This window comes from Thalassophryne amazonica, chromosome 15, assembly GCF_902500255.1.
Source record: "Thalassophryne amazonica chromosome 15, fThaAma1.1, whole genome shotgun sequence".
Taxonomy (NCBI): domain Eukaryota; kingdom Metazoa; phylum Chordata; class Actinopteri; order Batrachoidiformes; family Batrachoididae; genus Thalassophryne; species Thalassophryne amazonica.
Window position 1 is genome coordinate 67,725,304 of NC_047117.1, and position 23,133 is coordinate 67,748,436.

General features: G+C 41.5%; 1 protein-coding gene across 3 annotated transcripts; it reads left to right on the plus strand.

Annotated features, from left to right (window-relative positions):
* The first annotated feature begins 241 nt into the window (after nt 1–241).
* Nucleotides 242–21,604, plus strand: zgc:101679 (uncharacterized protein LOC450058 homolog). 3 transcript variants are annotated; one of them, XM_034188589.1, is made up of 12 exons: nt 242–354; nt 795–841; nt 1,669–1,741; nt 5,217–5,376; nt 5,999–6,067; nt 6,206–6,326; nt 18,283–18,375; nt 18,712–18,776; nt 20,668–20,773; nt 20,878–20,924; nt 21,189–21,244; nt 21,339–21,604. In XM_034188589.1, exons 1-12 carry the CDS (start codon nt 296–298, stop codon nt 21,418–21,420), a joined length of 978 nt encoding a protein of 325 aa, XP_034044480.1. In that variant the 5' UTR covers nt 242–295; the 3' UTR covers nt 21,421–21,604. The 3 variants fall into 3 exon arrangements, with proteins under 3 accessions (XP_034044480.1, XP_034044481.1, XP_034044482.1); XM_034188590.1 differs by having other exon boundaries at nt 296–354; nt 20,668–20,749; XM_034188591.1 differs by lacking the exon at nt 21,339–21,604 and having other exon boundaries at nt 296–354; nt 21,189–21,248.
* Nucleotides 21,605–23,133: the final 1,529 nt, after the last annotated feature.

The window sequence follows — 23,133 nt, forward strand, 5'->3', positions numbered from 1 at the left end:
TTATGGCACTGATTTGTAAAATTAAAGTTTGTTTTTCCGAGTGATTTATGAAAACACATTGATGATGATAATAATAATAATAATAATAATAATAAGCAGCATCATAATCATAATGGATTGTGATGAAATTGTCAAAAGTAATAATGCAACCAGGAATTCGATAACTCAAGCTTTTTTGTGCTTGTTAATTTTGAATATGTAGGTTGTTCAGTGCTTGTTTTCACTGATATACTTGTTTGTCCTTATCATACCTGGCAACACCGTGGGTTTGTTATGTTTTTCTGGGTTTTTGACGATGGCTGCTGAGGGTGATTTTCTAGCTCGATATCGTGCTGTTTCAAATAAACTGAAAAAGTAAGCGGTTTAAAATGAAACAGCGTTTAATGTCCACGATTAGCAGAGTTTTATTAGCTGTCAATGTTGACTTTATATCTTCCGTTGACTCATGCAATTCACTCCGTTAGCGCTAATGAGCTAAAGCTAGCCTGTTGTCAGTACTGCTGAATATTCGCTGTTATTTAACCGGCATATATTTGAGCACCTGCTGTTTTCTCAGGTTAATATTCATTTGCAATAATTTAATTAGATATTCCGGGTTCGTTAACATGACTAGTTGCCGTTTTGTGGAGTTATTTGGCTGCTGGTGCATTAGCTAACTCTAGCTAGGAAAACCAAACGATTTTGATGTACATGGCGTTAAAAATCTAATTAGTTTTGCTTTGACTTGCTGACTGTCGCTTATTAAATCGTGCATGGGAAATAAAAATAACAAGTTTGTATTTTCCACACTGCAGGCGTTTTCTTAGGAAGCCCAATGTAGCAGAAGCGAGTGAGCAGTTTGGTAAGTCAGTATTCTGCACAGATTCACCTAAAGTTACTGCAATATTTGTACCATTTTGAACGTTAAATATTTCTACATTGATGTCATTCATATTCATTACAAAGTAGTGATTTTGCATACGTAGAAGGGTAGATGGGGCGTACATAGAATTTTTTTTTTTTTCATGAAAACTGATCAGATGTAGGCTGGAGGCTGCCATGTGCTTTCTTGGAAACTGAAATTTCATGCTATTTTTAAGAAAAACCTTATCTATTCCCCTTCACTGTGTAACTGGAGATGCAACAGAGAAACGCTGCACAGGGAAGCTACTAATCGCGAGAAATACAGGTGGAATGGAAGCGGAACAACTGGTATATGGCAGAATGTATGACATTCGATGGAATGGGTCGTCTCACCATTAAAATCTTCACGTTAGAAGCCCCAAATTCTTGACAGGACAGCAACAGAATGACAGAAAGGGAGCTTGTGTGGTGCCATCTTGTGATAGTGAGGGTATATTTTCCAATATGGTGATCTGCTATTCCGGCAATTAGTGCTAATTGGGACAGAAAAGAGAAGTTTGTGCTTTGAACATGACAGGGGACTTTGTGCTTTGTATGATAACATTTTATTACATTATCTTGAGATTGGTTATCAATACACTGAGTTTGTAGGGGGCATAGTAAGGTGCTGTTCTCAGTCATTCCGTCAGTGTATTATCATTCCAGTTCTGCCGATTGGTACCCACTGCTGCACTGTGTGCATTTCTCCATTCACAGCCACAACCCCTTCAGAGTTGTTATAAGTGTATATTGGTGTGATGAAATCGACTTCTTTCTGTGCTTCAGGTCAGTTAGCCAAGGAGCTGAAGCAGCAGGACTGCCTGCAGTATGCTGCCTTCTGTAGTCTGGCTATGGCTCGGTAAGATATGTAGACTGTCTGCTTCTCTTCCACTCTGCATTACTGGCCTAAATCATCTAAATGCTTTGCAGACAACCAGCTATGAGTCATGACCAAACAATTTGTGTTAATTTGTACTCACTGAAAGACTGCCAAAATGGGAATCGGTTACAGTGTGTAACAGGGTCCCAGACAACTGCCTTCAAAAAAAGTGCAAACTGTAATTGTGTGTATGTATATGTACTAGGGGTATCACAATACACGTATTTGTATTGAGCCATACTGTACACGTGATGGTTCAGTTCACAGAACTGCACGTAGAATACATGGTACAGCTGCACAGTATGATAGACACGTGCTTATTTGTTTCTGTAAGTCACTTGACATTTTGTCTCATTTCCAGACTGTGTCACTCTAGTTCAGGAGGCGTGGCCACACCCCTGAGTCTGTTGTGTGTTTCTGAGGTGAAAAGTGGAAACGGCGAACTAGGCAGAACCAAGCAGAAACTTTGGGACTATAAATGGAATTGGTTAATTTACCTTTTTCTTCTGAAACATGAACTTGAAAGTGAAAGTGTAGTGTTACGCATTTGTGTTGAATCGCTGTCCCAGGATATGATCAGTGCGCATTCGAGTTTAGACAGAAAACAGCACCGATTTATAAACTGACGTTTTACATGAATTAGTGTAAAATTTCACGGATGAAACAGCCACCGAATGCGGCACTACTGTGTACAATAACTTCAAATCTGTACACAGTGAGGTTTTATGAGTTGGCGTCATTTGTGCAAAAATAAAACAAACTTAAAATGGACAGAATATTGAAGGGAGTCTGGCTCCATATATTAAGTGACAGAAACAAACAAAAAATAAAACGTGTTGTACAGTAAATTCATCCCAACGCAAATGACGAGAGATATAATCAGTTCATAAACCTTTAATGAAAAAGTTTACATTTACACTGTCTCACAGTGCTAAAGTGTCTGATGGCAACTCTGTGCTGCTCACAATTAAGCTCCTGTGCCCAACTCGTACCAAACCGTGACATCTAAACACAAATATGTACTGAATGGTACACAAAAGCTTTTGTGTACTGTGACTGTATATATATGTGTGTATATATATGTGTGTATATATATATATATATATATATATATATATTCAGATGCATTGAGAGCCACTCTGTTCTCAGAACTGTGGAATCTTTCAGGCGTCTGCTAATCTGGCTATTCATTTGGCTTCCCCAAATACACAGCTGCACTTCAAGGTCGCTGTGATAAAACCTCCTCAGAAGATCAACACTTAAGCCTCGCTCCCTGGTCTTGCCCCCTCCCCTCAGCTTCTCCAGCTCTGATGTTGACTGTGTTAGGACTGTTCAGGACTGCTCAGACTGCGCAGGGCTGCCCCTCCAGGATTGTCGGACAAGGCCGTTGACGGCGCCAAACAGGCTGCCTCCGGAGTGTTCTGATAAACTGGACCTTTTCAAATCTCGGTTGTCGTCCTGTGTCCTTGGTTTTGTCTGTGTGATTATTGTTTTCTGTGCTGATGGGGATTTTTTTCCTCATTGCCGCTGTGTAATGCAGCGGCTATGAGGGTTTTTTTTTCTCCTTTTCCCTCGTGTTTTGCTTTCATATATATGTTTTATGTACCGGGCCGGCCTATGTGTTGTGTGTGTTGTTTGTTATGGGTCGGTGTTGGTTTGCTCAGCCCTGCTGTTGACCAAGGCAGGGATGTACATCTGGAGCTGGTCCCCGGGCGCCTAATGGTGACTTCTGCTCCTACTGGCAATTAGGATGGGTTAAATGCAGTAGACACATTTCATTGTGCAGGGAACATGTTCTTCTGTGCATATGACAATAAAATTTCTTTGAATTTGAATTGAATATATATACGAGGGCTGTCAATAAAGTAACGGTCCTTTTTATTTTTTTCAAAAACTATATGGATTTCATTCATATGTTTTTACGTCAGACATGCTTGAACCCTCGTGCGCATGCGTGAGTTTTTTCACGCCTGTCGGTGACGTCATTCGCCTGTGAGCACTCCTTGTGGGAGGAGTCGTCCAGCCCCTCGTCGGAATTCCTTTGTCTGAGAAGTTGCTGAGAGACTGGCGCGTTGTTTGATCAAAATTTTTTCTAAACCTGTGAGACACATCGAAGTGGACACGGTTCGAAAAATTAAGCTGGTTTTCAGTGAAAATTGTAACGGCTGATGAGAGATTTTGAGGTGATTCTGTCGCTTTAAGGACTTCCCACGGTGCGAGACGTCGCTCAGCGCTCTCAGGCGCCGTCGTCAGCCTGTTCAAGCTGAAAACCTCCACATTTCAGGCTCTATTGATCCAGGACGTCGTGAGAGAACAGAGAAGTTTCAGAAGAAGTCGGTTTCAGCATTTTATCCGGATATTCCACTGTTAAAGGAGATTTTTTTAATGAAAGACGTGCGGACGGGTCCGCGCGTCGGGACGCAGCCGACGCGGTGCGGCGGCACAGGAAAAACACCTCCGTGTTGATAACCATTTGTAAAATCCAGGCGGCTTTTGATGGCTTTCAGTGGAGTGAGTATATGAGAAATTGTTTAACAGCAGGACATGTTCCAACTTGTCCTTAAGGCTTCAAACAGAGGTGTTTTTCCTGTGGCGGAGCGTCGAGGCGGCTGCATCCCGACGCGCGGACCCGTCTGCACGTCTTTCATTAAAAAAATCTCCTTTAACAGTGGAATATCCGGATAAAATGCTGAAACCGACTTCTTCTGAAACTTCTCTGTTCTCTCACGACGTCCTGGATCAATAGAACCTGAAATGTGGAGGTTTTCAGCTTGAACAGGCTGACAACGCCGCCTGAGAGCGCTGCGCGACGTCTCGCACCGTGGGAAGTCCTTAAAGCGACAGAATCACCTCAAAATCTCTCATCAGCCGTTAAAATTTTCACTGAAAACCAGCTTAATTTTTCGAACCGTGTCCACTTCGATGTGTCTCACAGGTTTAGAAAAAATTTTGATCAAACAAAGCGCCAGTCTCTCAGCAACTTCTCAAAGGAATTCCGACGAGGGGCTGGATGACTCCTCCCACAAGGAGTGCTCACAGGCGAATGACATCACCGACAGGCGTGGAAAAACTCACGCATGCGCACGAGGGTTCAAGCATGTCTGACGTAAAAACATATGAATGAAATCCATATAGTTTTTGAAAAAATAAAAAGGACCGTTACTTTATTGACAGCCCTCGTGTGTATATATATATATATATATAATGGTAATTTAATTTTAGGTAAGACAGAAGACAACTGAATTGTTTAACCATCAAAGAATGTTGAACGCCCAGTCTATGTTGATATCTCCCCTGCAGTCATTCTTGTTTCACACATTAAATTAGTACGAAGTGACAAAGTGTTAACTGGCCCTGAGGTGCCCCGTATCGTTCACTGGCACATCATGTTTACAACTGATTTGAAAAATCGTGAATCTGTTGTTTGTACATAACCTGAATGTTTTGACTGAAGGTGCGAGCAGACACTTTTCAATGCTCCCGGAGAGGCCCTGGCGTTAACTGATGCTGGCCGACTCTTTCTCTTATCTGAGAAGGAGAACAAGGCGCTGCAGGCCCCCGGCTTTGATGAACACCTTCAGGCTGCACTGAACTGCTATAGCTTTGCCATTAAGGTACATGAAGACTCACATTTTTCTGCTGGGGGGTCTCACTTTTCTACAGTCGAGCACATAAACATTTTGCATTGAGCATTTGGGAGTTACTGCCATTTTTAAACACAGCCCCTCCATTTTCAGAGGCCACAAGTAAGTAGATAATTGACTGACAAACCTTCATCAGCAGATGTTGTAACATTAAATAAACGATCTAGAGGTGATTCCAAGTATTTAATTCATATTTGGTAGCTGTTCAATGGAATTCTCAATATGAATTCCAGTGAAGTGCCCATGCAAGTTAAGGAGGCCATAAATAGCCTGAAAAAAATATAATAACTTAAGAAATTTTAATATGGACAAGCCTGAATTACTTTTTCTCCCCAAATGGCAAAGAAGTTAAAATGTGTAAAAATACAAGGGTGTGAATATGTTATTCGGGCACTGCAAAATTGGCTGATTCATCTTCTCAAATGTGAAAAGTGTTATGTTTTTAGGTTTTATTAGTTGTATAAAATTAGTAATTAATATGCTCAGGCTGTGTAATGGGATGCATATTTTCTTAATAAAGTTTCACCACATAATGATGATTTATCTTGGTTTTTATTGAAGAGAATAATGCTTTTGAGCAATTGACTTGTAGGTATACATTGACATGAACCAGCCGGTGATGGCAGCGAGTTTGTGTTTAGAACTTGGCAACGCACTGAAGGTAAAGTGTTCTATCGTAGCTTCATGTTCATTCTAATGATAAATGGTCATTATTTGTGCTGGGGGGGGGGTTCCCCTCAATAATTTGAAATCTGTTTCATGTCATTTTGTTACTGATTACCCAATGTCACTTCATCAGGAGATGAACAGACCAGGAGAAGCCATCGTTCATTTCCAGAGAGCTGCAGAGTTGCAGGCACAGATGCCGATTGAAGCGCTGCTGTCAATGGGAGAGATGGCCACGTGTAAAATTCTCACCCGTGAGTTCTCGCTGACTGTAGATGTGATTGTTTAGGTCATACTTGCTTTGCCCTGTGGGGGAAGCTGTGTTGGTGTGGGCTACTGGAACTAGTGTTTGTTAATAGAGAGAGTGGCCTCAACTCAGAACATGGCGCCATTTTGTTTCCAACTGCGCTGAACTACTGAATGAACCTTTAATGTTTTCAGTCTTTTTATAACTTATTTAACCACATACAGCGACACATCCAAGTACAGGTGCTATCAAAATAAATATAAAATAGTTAAGCTATCAAATTTACATAAATTTACAATGTATGATGATTTATTTAATTAATTTAAAGCCTGATTTATGCAGCTGCAGCTCTTTAACTCTGTGTCATATAATGATGTGCATGACAGTTTTAAAGTTCTCCGTCTCTGGATTATGCTTTATTCTGGACTAATTTAACCCTCAACAAGCTTTTCTTTCTACAATTATCACCTCCAAATCAAAGGTAAGCTGTACATTTTCCTCTTATGAACTTTGTGCTGTAAAGTTGCAGACTTTTCTGATCCATTTGTAATCAGCGTGCACACTGCAACTACTATTATAATATAATGGCAGATGAAGGACTGAAAGCAGAAAAGTGTGAAATCACAGCTGTTTGTGTCTGATTTAACAGGTGCATGTCAGGCTTCAGGTCCCAACCTGAACACGGTGTGAAAAAAATAAACAGTCTGACTTTTAATCAGGGAAATGACTCCGGTCCCGCATTCCTCAAATCTGCAAGTGTCAGAGCTGAACTTTAATTTGTACCTCTGTTACTGTGCACGTCCAGAGTGCTCGGGGGTTTTAATGGAAATACATTGCGATCGGGCGGGACATTTTATCCAATGTGAGCGATATGTATGTAACGGATTAGTTACAGTCAGGAGGCGCTGAACATCTACGGTGAATCCTGAATCAGGACCTGCGCCTCATTTAATGACTGGGTCAAAATTTCCTCGGAATTTTTTTTTTTCTGCCAAATGTATTTGATCCATCATCAAAATGTAAACGGCGTGCGCACTGCAGAAGCAGTGAAAACAGCAAACTTTGCTGCTTTTACTGCGCAGCCTGCAGCCGGGTCCGAGTCTGAATACGGTGTGGAAAAAAAAATAAATGGTCGGACTTTTAATCATGGAAATGATTCCGGTCCCACATGCGAGGGGTTAGATGGAAATACACTCAACAAAAATATAAATGCAACACTTTTGGTTTTGCTCCCATTTTGTATGAGATGAACTCAAAGATCTAAAACTTTTTCCACATACACAATATCACCATTTCCCTCAAATATTGTTCACAAACCAGTCTAAATCTGTGATAGTGAGCACTTCTCCTTTGCTGAGATAATCCATCCCACCTCACAGGTGTGCCATATCACGATGCTGATTAGTCACCATGATTAGTGCACAGGTGTGCCTTAGACTGCCCACAATAAAAGGCCACTCTGAAAGGTGCAGTTTTGTTTTATTGGGGGGGATACCAGTCAGTATCTGGTGTGACCACCATTTGCCTCATGCAATCTCCTTCGCATAGAGTTGATCAGGTTGTCAATTGTGGCGTGTGGAATGTTGGTCCACTCCTCTTCAATGGCTGTGCGAAGTTGCTGGATATTGGCAGGAACTGGTACACGCTGTCGTATACGCCGGTCCAGAGCATCCCAAACATGCTCAATGGGTGACATGTCCGGTGAGTATGCCGGCCATGCAAGAACTGGGACATTTTCAGCTTCCAAGAATTGTGTACAGATCCTTGCAACATGGGGCCGTGCATTATCCTGCTGCAACATGAGGTGATGTTCTTGGATGTTGGCACAACAATGGGCCTCAGGATCTCGTCACGGTATCTCTGTGCATTCAAAATGCCATCAATAAAATGCACCTGTGTTCTTCGTCCATAACAGACGCCTGCCCATACCATAACCCCACCGCCACCATGGGCCACTCGATCCACAACATTGACATCAGAAAACCGCTCACCCACACAACGCCACACATGCTGTCTGCCATCTGCCCTGAACAGTGTGAACCGGGATTCATCTGTGAAGAGAACACCTCTCCAACGTGCCAAACGCCAGCGAATGTGAGCATTTGCTCACTCAAGTCGGTTACGACGACGAACTGGAGTCAGGTCGAGACCCCGATGAGGACGACGAGCATGCAGATGAGCTTCCCTGAGACAGTTTCTGACAGTTTGTGCAGAAATTCTTTGGTTATGCAAGCCGATTGTTTCAGCAGCTGTCCGAGTGGCTGGTCTCAGACTATCTTGGAGGTGAACATGCTGGATGTGGAGGTCCTGGGCTGGTGTGGTTACACGTGGTCTGCGGTTGTGAGGCTGGTTGGATGTACTGCCAAATTCTCTGAAACGCCTTTGGAGACGGCTTATGGAAGAGAAATGAACATTCAATACACGAGCAACAGCTCTGGTTGACATTCCTGCTGTCAGCATGCCAGCTGCACGCTCCCTCAAATCTTGCGACATCTGTGGCATTGTGCTGTGTGATAAAACTGCACCTTTCAGAGTGGCCTTTTATTATGGACAGTCTAAGGCACACCTGTGCACTAATCATGGTATCTAACCAGCATCTTGATATGGCACACCTGTGAGGTGGGATGGATAATCTCAGCAAAGGAGAAGTGCTCACTATCACAGATTTAGACTGGTTTGTGAACAATATTTGAGGGAAATGGTGATATTGTGTATGTGGAAAAAGTTTTAGATCTTTGAGTTCATCTCATACAAAATGGGAGCAAAACCAAAAGTGTTGCGTTTATATTTTTGTTGAGTGTACATTGCGATCGCACGGGACATTTTATCTGATGTGAGCGAAAAACCGTTGTACCATATCCATTATATATGGTGTTTATTAGATGGTAAACAATACAAAAACTTTGGGAGTTTTTTTTTTTGTCCAGTGACTGCGAATATCTGGTTTATACAATGACAGTTTAGGTGAGTTGTACTGTACATGGGACTGAACAAAAAATTAACCTCTCAAAGCTTTGACAGTGATGTCGGCTTCCATCCCGCACAGCTGGCTTTATTTTCACAAATTTTTCTTCTGTTTGGATCTGAAGGGAATCTGTACATCTTGAATCCCTTGCTGTGTCTATTTGTGCCTCCAAATGCACAACAGCCTGTCCTTTTCAGCAAATAAATAAATAAATAAAATAGCTGGATTTACATACAGATAGGTTAACAGAGAACGCTATTTTGAACCCAAGATGGCACCATGAGTCACATGACTGTTTTTTTTTTTTTTGGCTCGTCATGTTGCCACTGTCTCTGTCTTCTTTGTTTTTCGGCTGATCCCGTTAGGGGTTGCCACAGCAGATCAGTCGTTTCCATCTCACCCTGTCCTCTGTATCTTCCTCTGTCACACCAACCACCTGCATGTCCTCTCTCAGCACATCCATGAACCTCCTCTTTGGTCTCCTCTTCTCCACCTGCCTGGTGGCTCCATCCTCAGCATCCTTCTCCCTATATACCCTGGGTCCCTCCTCTGCACATGTCCAAACCATCTCAATCTCGCCTCTCTGATTTTGTCTCCAAACCGTCCCACCTGAGCTGTCCCTCTGATATGTTCATTCCTAATCTTGTCCATTCTTGTCACTCCCAAAGAGAATCTCAACATCTTCAGCTCTGCCACCTCCAGCTCTGCCTCCTGTCTTTTTGTTAGTGCCATTGTCTCTAAACCATACAACATAGCTGGTCTCACTACTGTTTTGTAAACTTTCCCCTTCACTCTTGCTGATATTCTTCGGTCACAAATCACTCCTGCCACCTTTCTCCACCCACTCCACCCTGCCTGCACTCTGTTCTTCACCTCTCTACCACACTCTCCATTACTTTGAACAGTTGACCCCAAATATTTGAACTCATCTACTTTCACCACTTCTACTCCTTGTAACTGCACTATTCCACTGGGCTCCCTCTCATTCACACACATGTACTCAGTCTTGCTTCTACTGACTTTTATTCCCCTTCTCTCCAAAGCATATCTCCACTTCTCCAGACTAGACTGAACTTGCTCTCTACTCTCACTACAGATCACAATGTCATCTGCAAACATCATAGTCCATGAGGACTCCTGTCTGATCTCATCTGTCAACCTGTCCATCACCACTGCAAACAAGAAAGGACTCAGAGCTGATCCTTGGTGTAATCCCACCTCCACCTTGAAGGAGTCTGTCATTCCGACTGCGCATCTCACCGCTGTCACACTATTCTTGTACATGTCCTGCACTACCCTAACATACTTCTCTGCCACTCCAGACTTCCTCATACAATGCCACAACTCTTCTCTTGGCACCCTATCATAAGCTTTTTCTAAGTCCACAAACACACAATGTAACTCTTTCTGTCCTCCTCTGTACTTTTCCAACAGTATTCTCAGAGCAAACATTGCATCTGTAGTGCTCTTTCTCGGCATGAAACCATATTGCTGCTCACAGATCTTCACCTGTTTTCTAAGCCTAGCTTCTACTACTCTTTCCCATAACTTCATACTGTGGCTGATCAGCTTTATTCCTCTGTAGTTACTGCAGCTCTGCACATCACCCTTGTTCTTGAAAATAGGAACCAGCACACTTCGTCTCCACTCCTCAGGCATCCTCTCACTTTCCAAGATTTTATTAAACAATCTGGTTAGAAACTCTACTGCCATCTCTCCTAGACATTTCCATGCCTCCATTGGAATGTCATCTGGACCAACTGCCTTTCCACTCTTCATCCTCTTCATAGCAGCCCTCACTTCTTCCTTGCTAATCTCTTTTACTTCCTGATTTACTCTCACCACATCATCCAGCCTTTTCTCTCGCTCATTTTTGCCACTGTCTCTGTCAAGGCACACTAACTGGAATCACTGCAAGGCATGATCCAGCCTCTGTCACCAAAGTAAGAGATGTGCCCCAATTCTCTGCAGTGCATCAGACCTAGTCCCAAATCTGATATGATTTTAAGTCTACAGCGCTGTCCCTGACGAAGATGCAGAGCTTTGCACAAGTAATTTGTGAATAGAAATGCGGGAAAAAAAAAACATAAAGGTCCATATAAATTGAACACCAACAGATGTTTTAATTTAACTGTCCTCTCACAACACATTAGAATGTGTATTGGAATGAAAATGGAATATGAGGTCATAGTGCAGAGCTTCTACCACCTGGGCAGACAGCTGGTCCATCCTCACTTATGCTGCAGCCAGGAAAAACATGTACAGTACATCCCATTTACCTTCTCAATGCTGAGGCACCTACATGCTGGATCGGGCACAGAGAATCACGCCGCATGTGCAAAATCTTGTAGCTGAAGCTCCCTCACAATGCAAGTGATAATTCTGCATCTCCAGACGTATCATGGACCTAACGCCTTTAATTTATTAATGATTGAGTTAATTGAACCTCAAGCAATGTTTTCAACTTTCAGTCAACCCACAACTGGCTGTGGAACAGGTCTGGAGGCACTTACCATTTTGATGCCTTTAAAATGAGGACACACATGAAATGCAACTAGTTGCAAGTTGTGTGAAACATAATTTTCATGCAGCAGGACTCTCAGACCATGAGAAACAAAATTCTCTGGTCTGATGAGGCAAAAATTGAACTCTTTGGTGTGAATGCCAGGCATCATGTTTGGAAGAAATCGAGCACCATTCCTACAGTGAAGCATGGTGGTGGCAGCATCATGCTGTGGGGATGTTTTTCTGTGGTTGGAACTATGAGACTAGTCAGGATTGAGGGAAAGATGAATGCAGTAATAGATAGAGACATCCTGGATGAAAACCTGTGCCAGAGCGCTCTTGACCTCAGACTGGGGCGACAGTTCATGTTTCAGCAGACAGTGACCCAAAGCACACAGCCAAGATATCAAAAGAGTGGTTTCAGGACAACTCTGTGAATGTCCTTGAGTGGCCCAGCCAGAGCCCAGACCTGAATCCAATTGAACGTCTCTGGAGAGATCTGAAAATTGCTGTGCACCGACACTCCTCATCCAACCTGATGGCGCTTGAGAGGTGCTGCAAAGAGGAATGGGCAAAACTGTTCAGAAATGGGTGTGCCAGGCTTGTGGCATCATATTCAGGAAGACGTGAGGCTGTAATTGCTGCCAAAGGTGCATCAACAAAGTATTGAGCAAAAGGTTTGAATACTTATGTACATGTGATTGTTTTATTTTTTAATACATTTGCAAAAATAAAAAAAAATTAAACTTTTTTCATGTCATTATGGGGTGTTGCGAGTTGAATTTTGAGGGGGAAAAAATTAATTTACTTCATTTTGGAATTAGGCTGTCACTTAACAAAATGTGGGAAAAAGTGAAACGCTTTTCCAGATGCATGGTACCAGAGTTATGATCCCTGATTAACAAATCTACACTCTGTCAGTTTCCTGAGTTGGTGTCTTCATTCTGAAATCAACTCCTCACATATTTAGGATGAATTTTGTGAAACTTGGTACTTGAAATATCAGAATGTAGCAAGCACTTGTACCAAAGCAGTATATGCCAGCAGGTGATATTGTGCTCTCAGAGCACTCTTGTATTTTTATTTTAAACCTGTTTGCAGCTTTGTATCTTTTGTCATTTTTTCCTCACTGGATAATATCCCTTGTTGATCCAGTGAGTCTCCAGTCCAGTGGCGTGTGCTGCCTTTGATTCAAAGAAATAAATGAATAGCTCTCTGTTGCCGCCTTGTGACATCAGTGTGAAACTGCAGCTTGATGTCTGATTTAGAAACAGAGCATCAAAACTTCATTAGCATTAGAGAACATTTGTTTCTCCTTTTTTGTCCATTGTATAATAATTTTGGTGAGCTGTTATCCAGTTGAAATGATGCTGCATCAGCCCTAGTATAATGCCATCATACCATTTGACACCATGTCAACACAATAATTACCTCCACCAACAAATGTTTTCGCCTCCATTTGTTTGTCTGTTTATTTGTGAACAGCCTGGAGCCCACAATTTTTCATATATTGTTATGAAATTTTTACTGAAAATTAATATCGTAATAGGCAAGAACTGATTGAACAGTCTGGAAAAATCTTGGAAAAGTGGAAAAATCCTTATCTTTAACATTGAGCAAATTTTAAAAATTCATAACTCTGTCAAAAAAGTCAACTTTATTTCATGTTTGAGAGCGTTATATAGGATGGTATCCTTTATCAACTGATAAAGTTTGATCTGGATCTGATCCAGATTACAGATTTTGTGGCCATTTAAATTTCACATTGAAAACCCAGTTTAATGTACATTTTACATTATATCTTCATCACACGTACCCCAGTCACACTCATATTTGAATGTGAGGTGCAGACTGGCACTCACTATCGCCTGACAGAGTTTGATCCGGATCTGAGCTGGATTGTGGATTTTGTGGACATTTGAATTTAATATTGAAAAGCTCATTTGATGTACATTTTGCATTACATCTCAATCAAAAGTGCCCCAATCACTCTCATTTGTGACAGTGACATGCAGACTGGCCCTTTGAATGAATAGACAAAGTTTGAGCTGCATCTGATCCATATGGCAGAATTGGCAAATATTTGATTTTAACATTGAAAAGCCCTTTTGGTCTATATTTTGTATTTTAGCTTCTGAAAAGCCACTTCTAACAGGACTTTGGCCTTGAAAATGTTTTCCAAGGTAAAAATTTGTGGAATTTGAAACTAGTGTTGGTGGAGGTTTGCACTCTAGAGCAGGGGTGGCCAAGTTCGGTCCTCGAGAGCCACATTCCTGACACTCTTAATTGTCTCCCTGCTCCAACACACCTGAATCCAATGAAAGACTCGTTAGCAGACTTTTAATGAGACTTTCACTTTCATGAGCACGGCGCTGGCAGAGCTGCAGCCATCGGTGTCGGTGCTTGCTAGCGACCAGCTTTAAGTAGTGCTGTGGTTCATGTTTTAAAGGAATGTGTCAACTCTGGTTTGCTGTAAGTGTGTGCAAAGTTTGTGTCTGATGGATGGCACATGTAATGAGTTTGTTACCAACCAGTTAGAGAAGACATTCTCCATTAGTACATGCATTTTTCTCGGAAGATTTCCCCCCGAAAAAATATTTTACCAACATTTTTGCATACAGTAATAATAATTAGGGGCATGAATGTATTTTTAACAGCTAAAATACCACCACCAGTCTTTTATTATAAATAAATAAACACATTAAGGAATAGTTTGAATTTAAGGTAATTTTTTTTTCCATAATGTATTGCAGAGCTGTTGAATTGTCAAGCATACGTACAAGGGTAGTCTGAAAAGTTCTAAGGCTGACTATGATGCAGTTGTCGAATTGAACAAATTCAGGGTTATTTTTCTACATAGTCTCCCTGTAACTCCACACACTTCTTCCAGCGGTGCTTGAGTGCTTCGATTCCCTTGGCATAGAAGCTTTCATCTTGAGAGTCAAAATAGTCCTCAACGGCAGCCATCACCTCATCATTGCTCCGATAGTGCTTCCCAGCCAAGTTTTTTTTGAGGTTTGGGAACAGATGAAAGTCCGAGGGTGTCAAGTCAGGGGAGTATGGTGGGTGATCTTCCAGTTCGAATCCACACTCGTGGATAGTGGCCATGGCCACTGTTGACTTGTGAGCTGGGGCATTGTCTTGATGGAACAGCACCCCTTTCGTCAGCTTTCCTGGTTGCTTCTTTTTGATAGCCTTGCGTAACTGTCTCAGTAGGTTAGAACAGTACTGTCCATTTATGGTTTGTCCCTTTTTCAAGATAGTCCACGAACACAGTGCCCTTGGCATCCCAGAAAACTGAAACCATGACCTTCCCTGCAGACGAAACAACCTTGGCCTTCTTTGGAGGTGGTGACCTTGGGTGTTTCCACTGCATTGATTGTTTTTTTTGTCTCTGGTTCAAAGTGGTGAACCCAACACTCATCCTGGGTAAGAAAACGTTCCATGTAATTGGCTGGATCCTCTTCAAATTGCGCCAAGTTTGCCTTCGACATGACTAGCCTGGTGCATTTCTGATCAGGCGTCAGAAGACGTGGCACCCACCGAGCTGACACCTTTGACATTCCAAGTTCTTCATGCAGAATGTGTTCAATTCTCTCACGGGTTATTCCCACAGCATCTGCTAGCTGATTAATCATCGATTGTCTGTCGTCCATCACCATTTCATGAACAAGGTCAATGTTTTTCTGGGTTGTGGCTGTTGCAGGCCACCCAGACCTTGGGTCGTCTTCAAGGCTCTCTCTGCCCCTCTTAAATTCTGCTGCCCACTTCTGCACTGTAGATATGGAGGGAGCTTCATCCCCTAATGTAGCAACCATATCCACATGAATGTCCTTGGGCTTTAACCCCTTCTTATGCAGGTACTTAATCACACCGCGATGCCAGATTTTGTCCATTTTTGCCGTTTCCCTCTACCACGAACTTTCAAACTTGGCTATGAACCACAAACTACCTCACAACCTGGAAGAAAATAACACAGTTAGTCATCAGAAGAGTTGAACTTAATGCATGCCAAGTTTTATTGAAATGGCATTTCTCCTTCTTGGTGAGCCTTAGAACTTTTCAGCCTACCCTCGTATCTATTGTCCACTCCCTTCGGCTTCTTCCTTGTTTTCACTTGGGATCACCACAGCAGATCTGAGGTGGATCTGCATGTTGATTTGGCAAATGTGTTAACGCCGAACGCCCTTCCTCATACAACGTACATGGAGAATGAGCAGAGGTAGCTTTGAACTGGGAACCTTCCGCACTGGAAAAATGCTCGCTTAACTGTTTGGCCACCACGACTGCATCAAGCCTATCCTTTAGACTGACTTTAATGTGCTTGCATTGTGTCCTACACTCAACAAAAATATAAATGCAACACTTTTGGTTTTGCTCCCATTTTGTATGAGATGAACTCAAAGATCTAAAACTTTTTCCACATACACAATATCACCATTTCCCTCAAATATTGTTCACAAACCAGTCTAAATCTGTGATAGTAAGCACTTCTCCTTTGCTGAGATAATCCATCCCACCTCACAGGTGTGCCATATCAAGATGCTGATTAGACACCATGATTAGTGCACAGGTGTGCCTTAGACTGTCCACAATAAAAGGCCACTCTGAAAGGTGCAGTTTTGTTTTATTGGGGGGGGATACCAGTCAGTATCTGGTGTGACCACCATTTGCCTCATGCAATCTCCTTCGCATAGAGTTGATCAGGTTGTCAATTGTGGCGTGTGGAATGTTGGTCCACTCCTCTTCAATGGCTGTGCGAAGTTGCTGGATATTGGCAGGAACTGGTACACGCTGTCGTATACGCCGGTCCAGAGCATCCCAAACATGCTCAATGGGTGACATGTCCGGTGAGTATGCCGGCCATGCAAGAACTGGGACATTGTCAGCTTCCAAGAATTGTGTACAGATCCTTGCAACATGGGGCCGTGCATTATCCTGCTGCAACATGAGGTGATGTTCTTGGATGTTGGCACAACAATGGGCCTCAGGATCTTGTCACGGTATCTCTGTGCATTCAAAATGCCATCAATAAAATGCACCTGTGTTCTTTGTCCATAACAGATGCCTGCCCATACCATAACCCCACTGCCACCATGGGCCACTCAATCCACAACATTGACATCAGAAAACCGCTCACCCACACGACGCCACACACTCTGTCTGCCATCTGCCCTGAACAGTGTGAACTGGGATTCATCCGTGAAGAGAACACCTCTCCAACGTGCCAAATGCCAGCGAATGTGAGCATTTGCCCACTCAAGTCGGTTACGACGATGAACTGGAGTCAGGTCGAGACCCCGATGAGGACGACGAGCATGCAGATGAGCTTTCCTGAGACAGTTTCTGACAGTTTGTGCAGAAATTCTTTGGTTATGCAAACCGGTTGTTTCAGCAGCTGTTCGAGTGGCTGGTCTCAGACGATCTTGGCGGTGAACATGCTGGATGTGGAGGTCCTGGGCTGGTGTGGTTACACGTGGTCTGCGGTTGTGAGGCTGGTTGGATGTACTGCCAAATTCTATGAAACGCCTTTGGAGACGGCTTATGGTAGAGAAATGAACATTCAATACACGAGCAACAGCTCTGGTTGACATTCCTGCTGTCAGCATGCCAAATGCACGCTCCCTCAAATCTTGCGAAATCTGTGGCATTTTGCTGTGTAATAAAACTGCACCTTTCAGAGTGGCCTTTTATTGTGAGCAGTCTAAGGCACACCTGTGCACTAATCATGGTGTCTAATCAGCATCTTGATATGGCACACCTGTGAGGTGGGATGGATTATCTCAGCAAAGGAGAAGTGCTTACTATCACAGATTTAGACTGGTTTGTGAACAATATTTGAGGGAAATGGTGATATTGTGTATGTGGAAAAAGTTTTAGATCTTTGAGTTCATCTCATACAAAATGGGAGCAAAACCAAAAGTGTTGCGTTTATATTTTTGTTGAGTGTACTTAAGTGTGTTTGCTTGGAAAGTGTTAGATCGGGGCTCTGTATCTGTAAATACTCAATTATTAAATGACTCTAATCTGTATCGGAGGCATATATATATATATATATATATATAATATATATAAATTTTTCTCCCAGGATGTCAGTTTCAACTCATATTTTAATAAAAACAGCCAACTTTGTTAATGTCCTAATTTATATACAGACCCAACTTCAGATCTGTTGGACCTCTCATCAGTTTAGATGTCTGTTCTTGAAGACAAAGATTCTCTTGCAGAGATCAGCTCAATTTTTGTCCCAACTGTAGTGAGCGCTGAGATATGTAACACTCGTGTGTCCAAACATTCTTACTTATCTGCTTTTATTAACATGGTTTATAGTATTTGATTTGTATGTGTGTGTTTCCAACCATCTGCCTGTATAATAAATCTTGCTCATTGTGTTGAGGACGGGAGCATTTCCCGATGAGGTCGTGTCTGTGTGAAGGCCATATGCATTGTTTGAGTTTGTCTCCTGGATCTGGATGTTTGTCTTGTTTTGCAGGAGACTACGACGGTGCTTTGTCAGTGTTCACAGAGATGCAGCTTGTGTGTCAGGAGAGAGGACTGCAGTTACCAGGCACAAACACGCTTGTTGGTGAGGCTTCTGAACACTGCCTGCTTCATGCATCATCACATGATATACAGTTAATCAGAAAAACACATTTTTAAGATGAAGCAAAAGGCACATTCTGGAACAATAACACCTTGACCTTTATATCACTTAAAAATGTTCTCTTCAGCTTTTAACCTGAATTTGCCATGAGAGTGAAACTAAAAGAAAATGTTTGGCTTGAGTTTGTGGCTCTTTTTCTGTTCTACTTTTATGTATTTATTTTTTTTTTTTAAGGTTTTTATTATTATAAGTACTGTTACGTTAAGAGCTGTTTTTCTTTCTTTTCTCTGTTCCCTTTTTGTCTTTCAATTCTCCAAGGTGCATTTCTGGACATTGCGGCAAAATGCGAGATCTCCAGAGTGTTATTGCTGATGTTGCTTGAGGTATGTTCATGTGTAATATGACAAATCATACTAGACATTCTTTGACTAAAATAACAAGATTTTTATTTTTTTAAAATGACTGGAAACCAGAGGTTAGCTCACAGTATCATTCTGTCAGTCGTGTTTTTTTTTTTTTTTTTTTTTTTTTTTTTTTTGTTTATGCCAGCAAAAGATGATTCCGAGATATGTCAAGAAAACTAGTCATCACTGCAGTATAACGTATAAATGTCTGACTGTTTTTAAGTTGTTTTTACTTGGTTTAATTTCTGTGTTGTAATGACTGTGATGCTTGTGATTTTTTTTTTTAAGCTAAAGTGCAGGATTTGGGGTGTTTATTTGCAGAAATGAAATATAGCATTCATAACATCTGTTCATTAATATATACTATTTCCTGTAACAAGGAATCAATGTGTTTTCATAAGCTCAGAATGAGCCCTTCATATTTACATGAGAGCAGGCCCCCTCGTGTGGAGGCCGCAAAAAGAGGAGCTGGTGGTTGCTTCCCTATACACTGTTTACTACTGCAGGCTAACGAGTTTGAGAAACCTCATTTTTGTAAAATGGAGAATCATCAGTATTATTTATCACAAGAGACTCAAGGGAGCATAAATCCCTGTCACCAAAGAAGTAAAAACTTGAAGAAAAATGAGATAAAATTGTCAGGCCATGACTGAATGCAACCTGCACCCTCACCATTAGATGATACTAAATCCTACACATTGTAGGTTTAAGGCAGTGAAGTGCTTTAAGCACACAAGAAATAGTTATTATGATGTGACAGTAGCTCATGTTATCTGTAAATGAAGCTGAAATATAGACATTAGTTGATAAACGGGAAAGGAATCACAAAATGTTTTATGGTGTCAAAGAATACTAAATTGTATCTGATGTTTACCCCGTCATGTTTTGGAATATTTATTGGACATAAAGAAATAAGTGTCACCTTTTACTCTAGGAAATTGTGATAAGGTCTCTTGCTTTTTGTCTTTCTCTCTTTTATGGACCGATTGCTCCTGAAAGGCACAGTGTCCTTGGGGTAGACACTGAATCCCAAACTTACTCACCTTTGGAGCCCATTAATGCCACATGAACATGTCAAAATATTTAGAGGAATAAGTAGTTCATGGACTAAATGATAGATCTAATGATCAGAACAATGACACATTACTCAGACACGGAAACTAATCTGGAGCACTAATTTTGATTGAATGGCTCAAGTACTGACTGAATTTATACATTTGTGAACTTTAGGGGACAGTGTGAAGTGTAGACTACAGTGGGTTAGTAGGAGGATGACCACGATTGGATTATGTAAATGTTTGGTTATTGATGATTTAGTACAGGATTGGGGTACTACTAAATAACCATGTGGCTTCCTCATACTCCTTTTCAGCGAAGCAATGAAATGTTAATTTATTTTGAATAAATTAAACAAATCAAAACAGTTACATGACATGACAGTGTTAAAGCTGTCTAACTTTAGTAATGGTTAACTTCTGTTTTCTTAAAGGTTGTGATGAATGATGCAAACCATTGTTGTTACTTCTTGTTTGAGAAATTAATTTTTTTTTTTTAGCTTTTATATAAATAAATAAATGAATATAAATAAATAAAATGTCATTTTCCCAGGATCACCCAAATTTTTGCGAACTGCTGACAATTGAGATGAAACATGCCAAAATGCACAAATTGAGCATTTCAAAAGTCATAGTAATGCAACATTAATAAACAGCTAAAACTTTGAACTGTCAGATGGCTTTACAGAATATGATGTGTGGAAAAGAAGAAACATACCATGAGTGCTTTCACACATCGCCGTAGCGCATATAAGTGTTGGAGGAGGGGAGTTGGTGTCCACTTTAACAGGCTGACCTTTGTTTTCCTTATGCAGCCGCCGCCTCAGAAGTTGTTGCCAGAACATGCCCAGACCCTGGAGAGATACGCATGGGAGTCCTTTGACCCTCACAGTCAGGGTAACTACGCTAAACCAAACCCCCGTGAGCCGTGCATACACTGTTCAAACAGAATACAGAAAACGTCCCAAAAATCAGTTAGTGACACTTTAGAATATTATAAACACAGTTCTTATTCTCTCCTTCAGCCACCTTCCTGCCTGAGAATGTTTTCCTGCTCCTCCAGTCAGTAGTGGTGAGTAACAACATCCACACAGTTGTACATATTGCAGGATTTCCTGGTTCTTCCTGCCTCACACAGGAAAAATAATCATTGTTGTGGCTGCCACATTAAACCAAGAACTTGCTGGAGTTGTTCTACATTTTTTGCTTTTGGCAGTATTATTGGAACATTGCCATTTAAAAAGTTTATTGCTCTTCATCTGTTTCTACAATACTCTGAATGAAGAAAATAATCTAAAGTAACATGATATAGATGTGCAGAAAATCTGTTTTACAGATGGCGTGTCAGGAGAAAGACATGGAGTCCCTCAAGTCTCTTCAGACTGAGCTTTGGTGAGCATACAAAAATGTAAAATTTCCTCGCGAGACAATGTTTGGGAGCATTTTTCTTCTTCTTTGTCCGTACTGACCATGTGTTCCCCATCAGGCCTTTTCTGACTGCTGAGCAGAATCATCTCCTCCACCTGGTGGTTCAAGAGCGCATCACTCCGTCTGGTCAAGGCATTTAACGCCGTCCACTTTTCCCTCCCTTCTTCTGGGAATGATTCTTTGCGTAACGGAACATTCCAGGTTCTGACCGGGTCTGTTGTAAGGCCTAAAGAAGTGTTGTTTTCCAAGCCTCAGTATTTGTAACTTTTACACAGAAGCACCAGTATTTGTTATTAGAGCTGCAACAAATGATTATCTTTGAAATCAATTAATCCATTGAGTTTTATACACACACACACACATATATATATATATATATATATGTATATATATATGTATATATATATATACACTCAACAAAAATATAAATGCAACACTTTTGGTTTTGCTCCCATTTTGTATGAGATGAACTCAAAGATCTAAAACTTTTTCCACATACACAATATCACCATTTCCCTCAAATATTGTTCACAAACCAGTCTAAATCTGTGATAGTGAGCACTTCTCCTTTGCTGAGATAATCCATCCCACCTCACAGGTGTGCCATACCAAGATGCTGATTGGACACCATGATTAGTGCACAGGTTTGCCTTAGACTGCCCACAATAAAAGGCCACTCTGAAAGGTGCAGTTTTATCACACAGCACAATGCCACAGATGTTGCAAGATTTGAGGGAGCGTGCAATTGGGATGCTGACAGCAGGAATGTTAACCAGAGCTGTTGCTCGTGTATTGAATGTTCATGTCTCTACCATAAGCCGTCTCCAAAGGCGTTTCAGAGAATTTGGCAGTACATCCAACCAACCTCACAACCGCAGACCACGTGTAACCACACCAGCCCAGGACCTCCACATCCAGCATGTTCACCTCCAAGATCGTCTGAGACCAGCCACTCAGACAGCTGCTGGAACAATCGGTTTGCATAACCAAAGAATTTCTGCACAAACTGTCAGAAACCATCTCAGGGAAGCTCATCTGCATGCTCGTCGTCCTCATCAGGGTCTCGACCTGACTCCAGTTGGTCGTCGTAACCGACCTGAGTGGGCAAATGCTCACATTCGCTGGCGTTTGGCACGTTGGAGAGGTGTTCTCTTCACGGATGATGCGAAGGAGATGTGTTGCACTGCATGAGGCAAATGGTGGTCACACCAGATACTGACTGGTATCCCCCCCCCCAATAAAACAAAACTGCACCTTTCAGAGTGGCCTTTTATTGTGGGCAGTCTACGGCACACCTGTGCACTAATCATGGTGTCTAATCAGCGTCTTGATATGGCACACCTGTGAGGTGGGATGGATTATCTCAGCAAAGGAGAAGTGCTCACTATCACAGATTTAGACTGGTTTGTGAACAATATTTGAGGGAAATGGTGATATTGTGTATATGGAAAAAGTTTTAGATCTTTGAGTTCATCTCATACAAAATGGGAGCAAAACCAAAAGTGTTGCGTTTATATTTTTGTTGAGTATATATATGTATATATATATATATGTATGTGTGTGTGTGTTCAGCATTCCGCTGGATCCTTAAGTCATTTAATTTGTTAATCTAAAAATAAGGCTTTAATTTGTATTAAAATGGTTTAAATCAGTCTTTTAAAGCTTAAAAATATGAAATGGGATTTCATACACTTTCTTCTGATGCTGCAGTTAAAATATCAAAATAAATGGTGATATCTAATTCAGAGTGCAAAGTAAGATAGCAGAACCAACACATCTTTTTTTTTTTGTTTAATTACAGAATGCTCAGAGCAGAGATATTTGGAAAAGTAGAAGTTTAATGAAAATTGGCT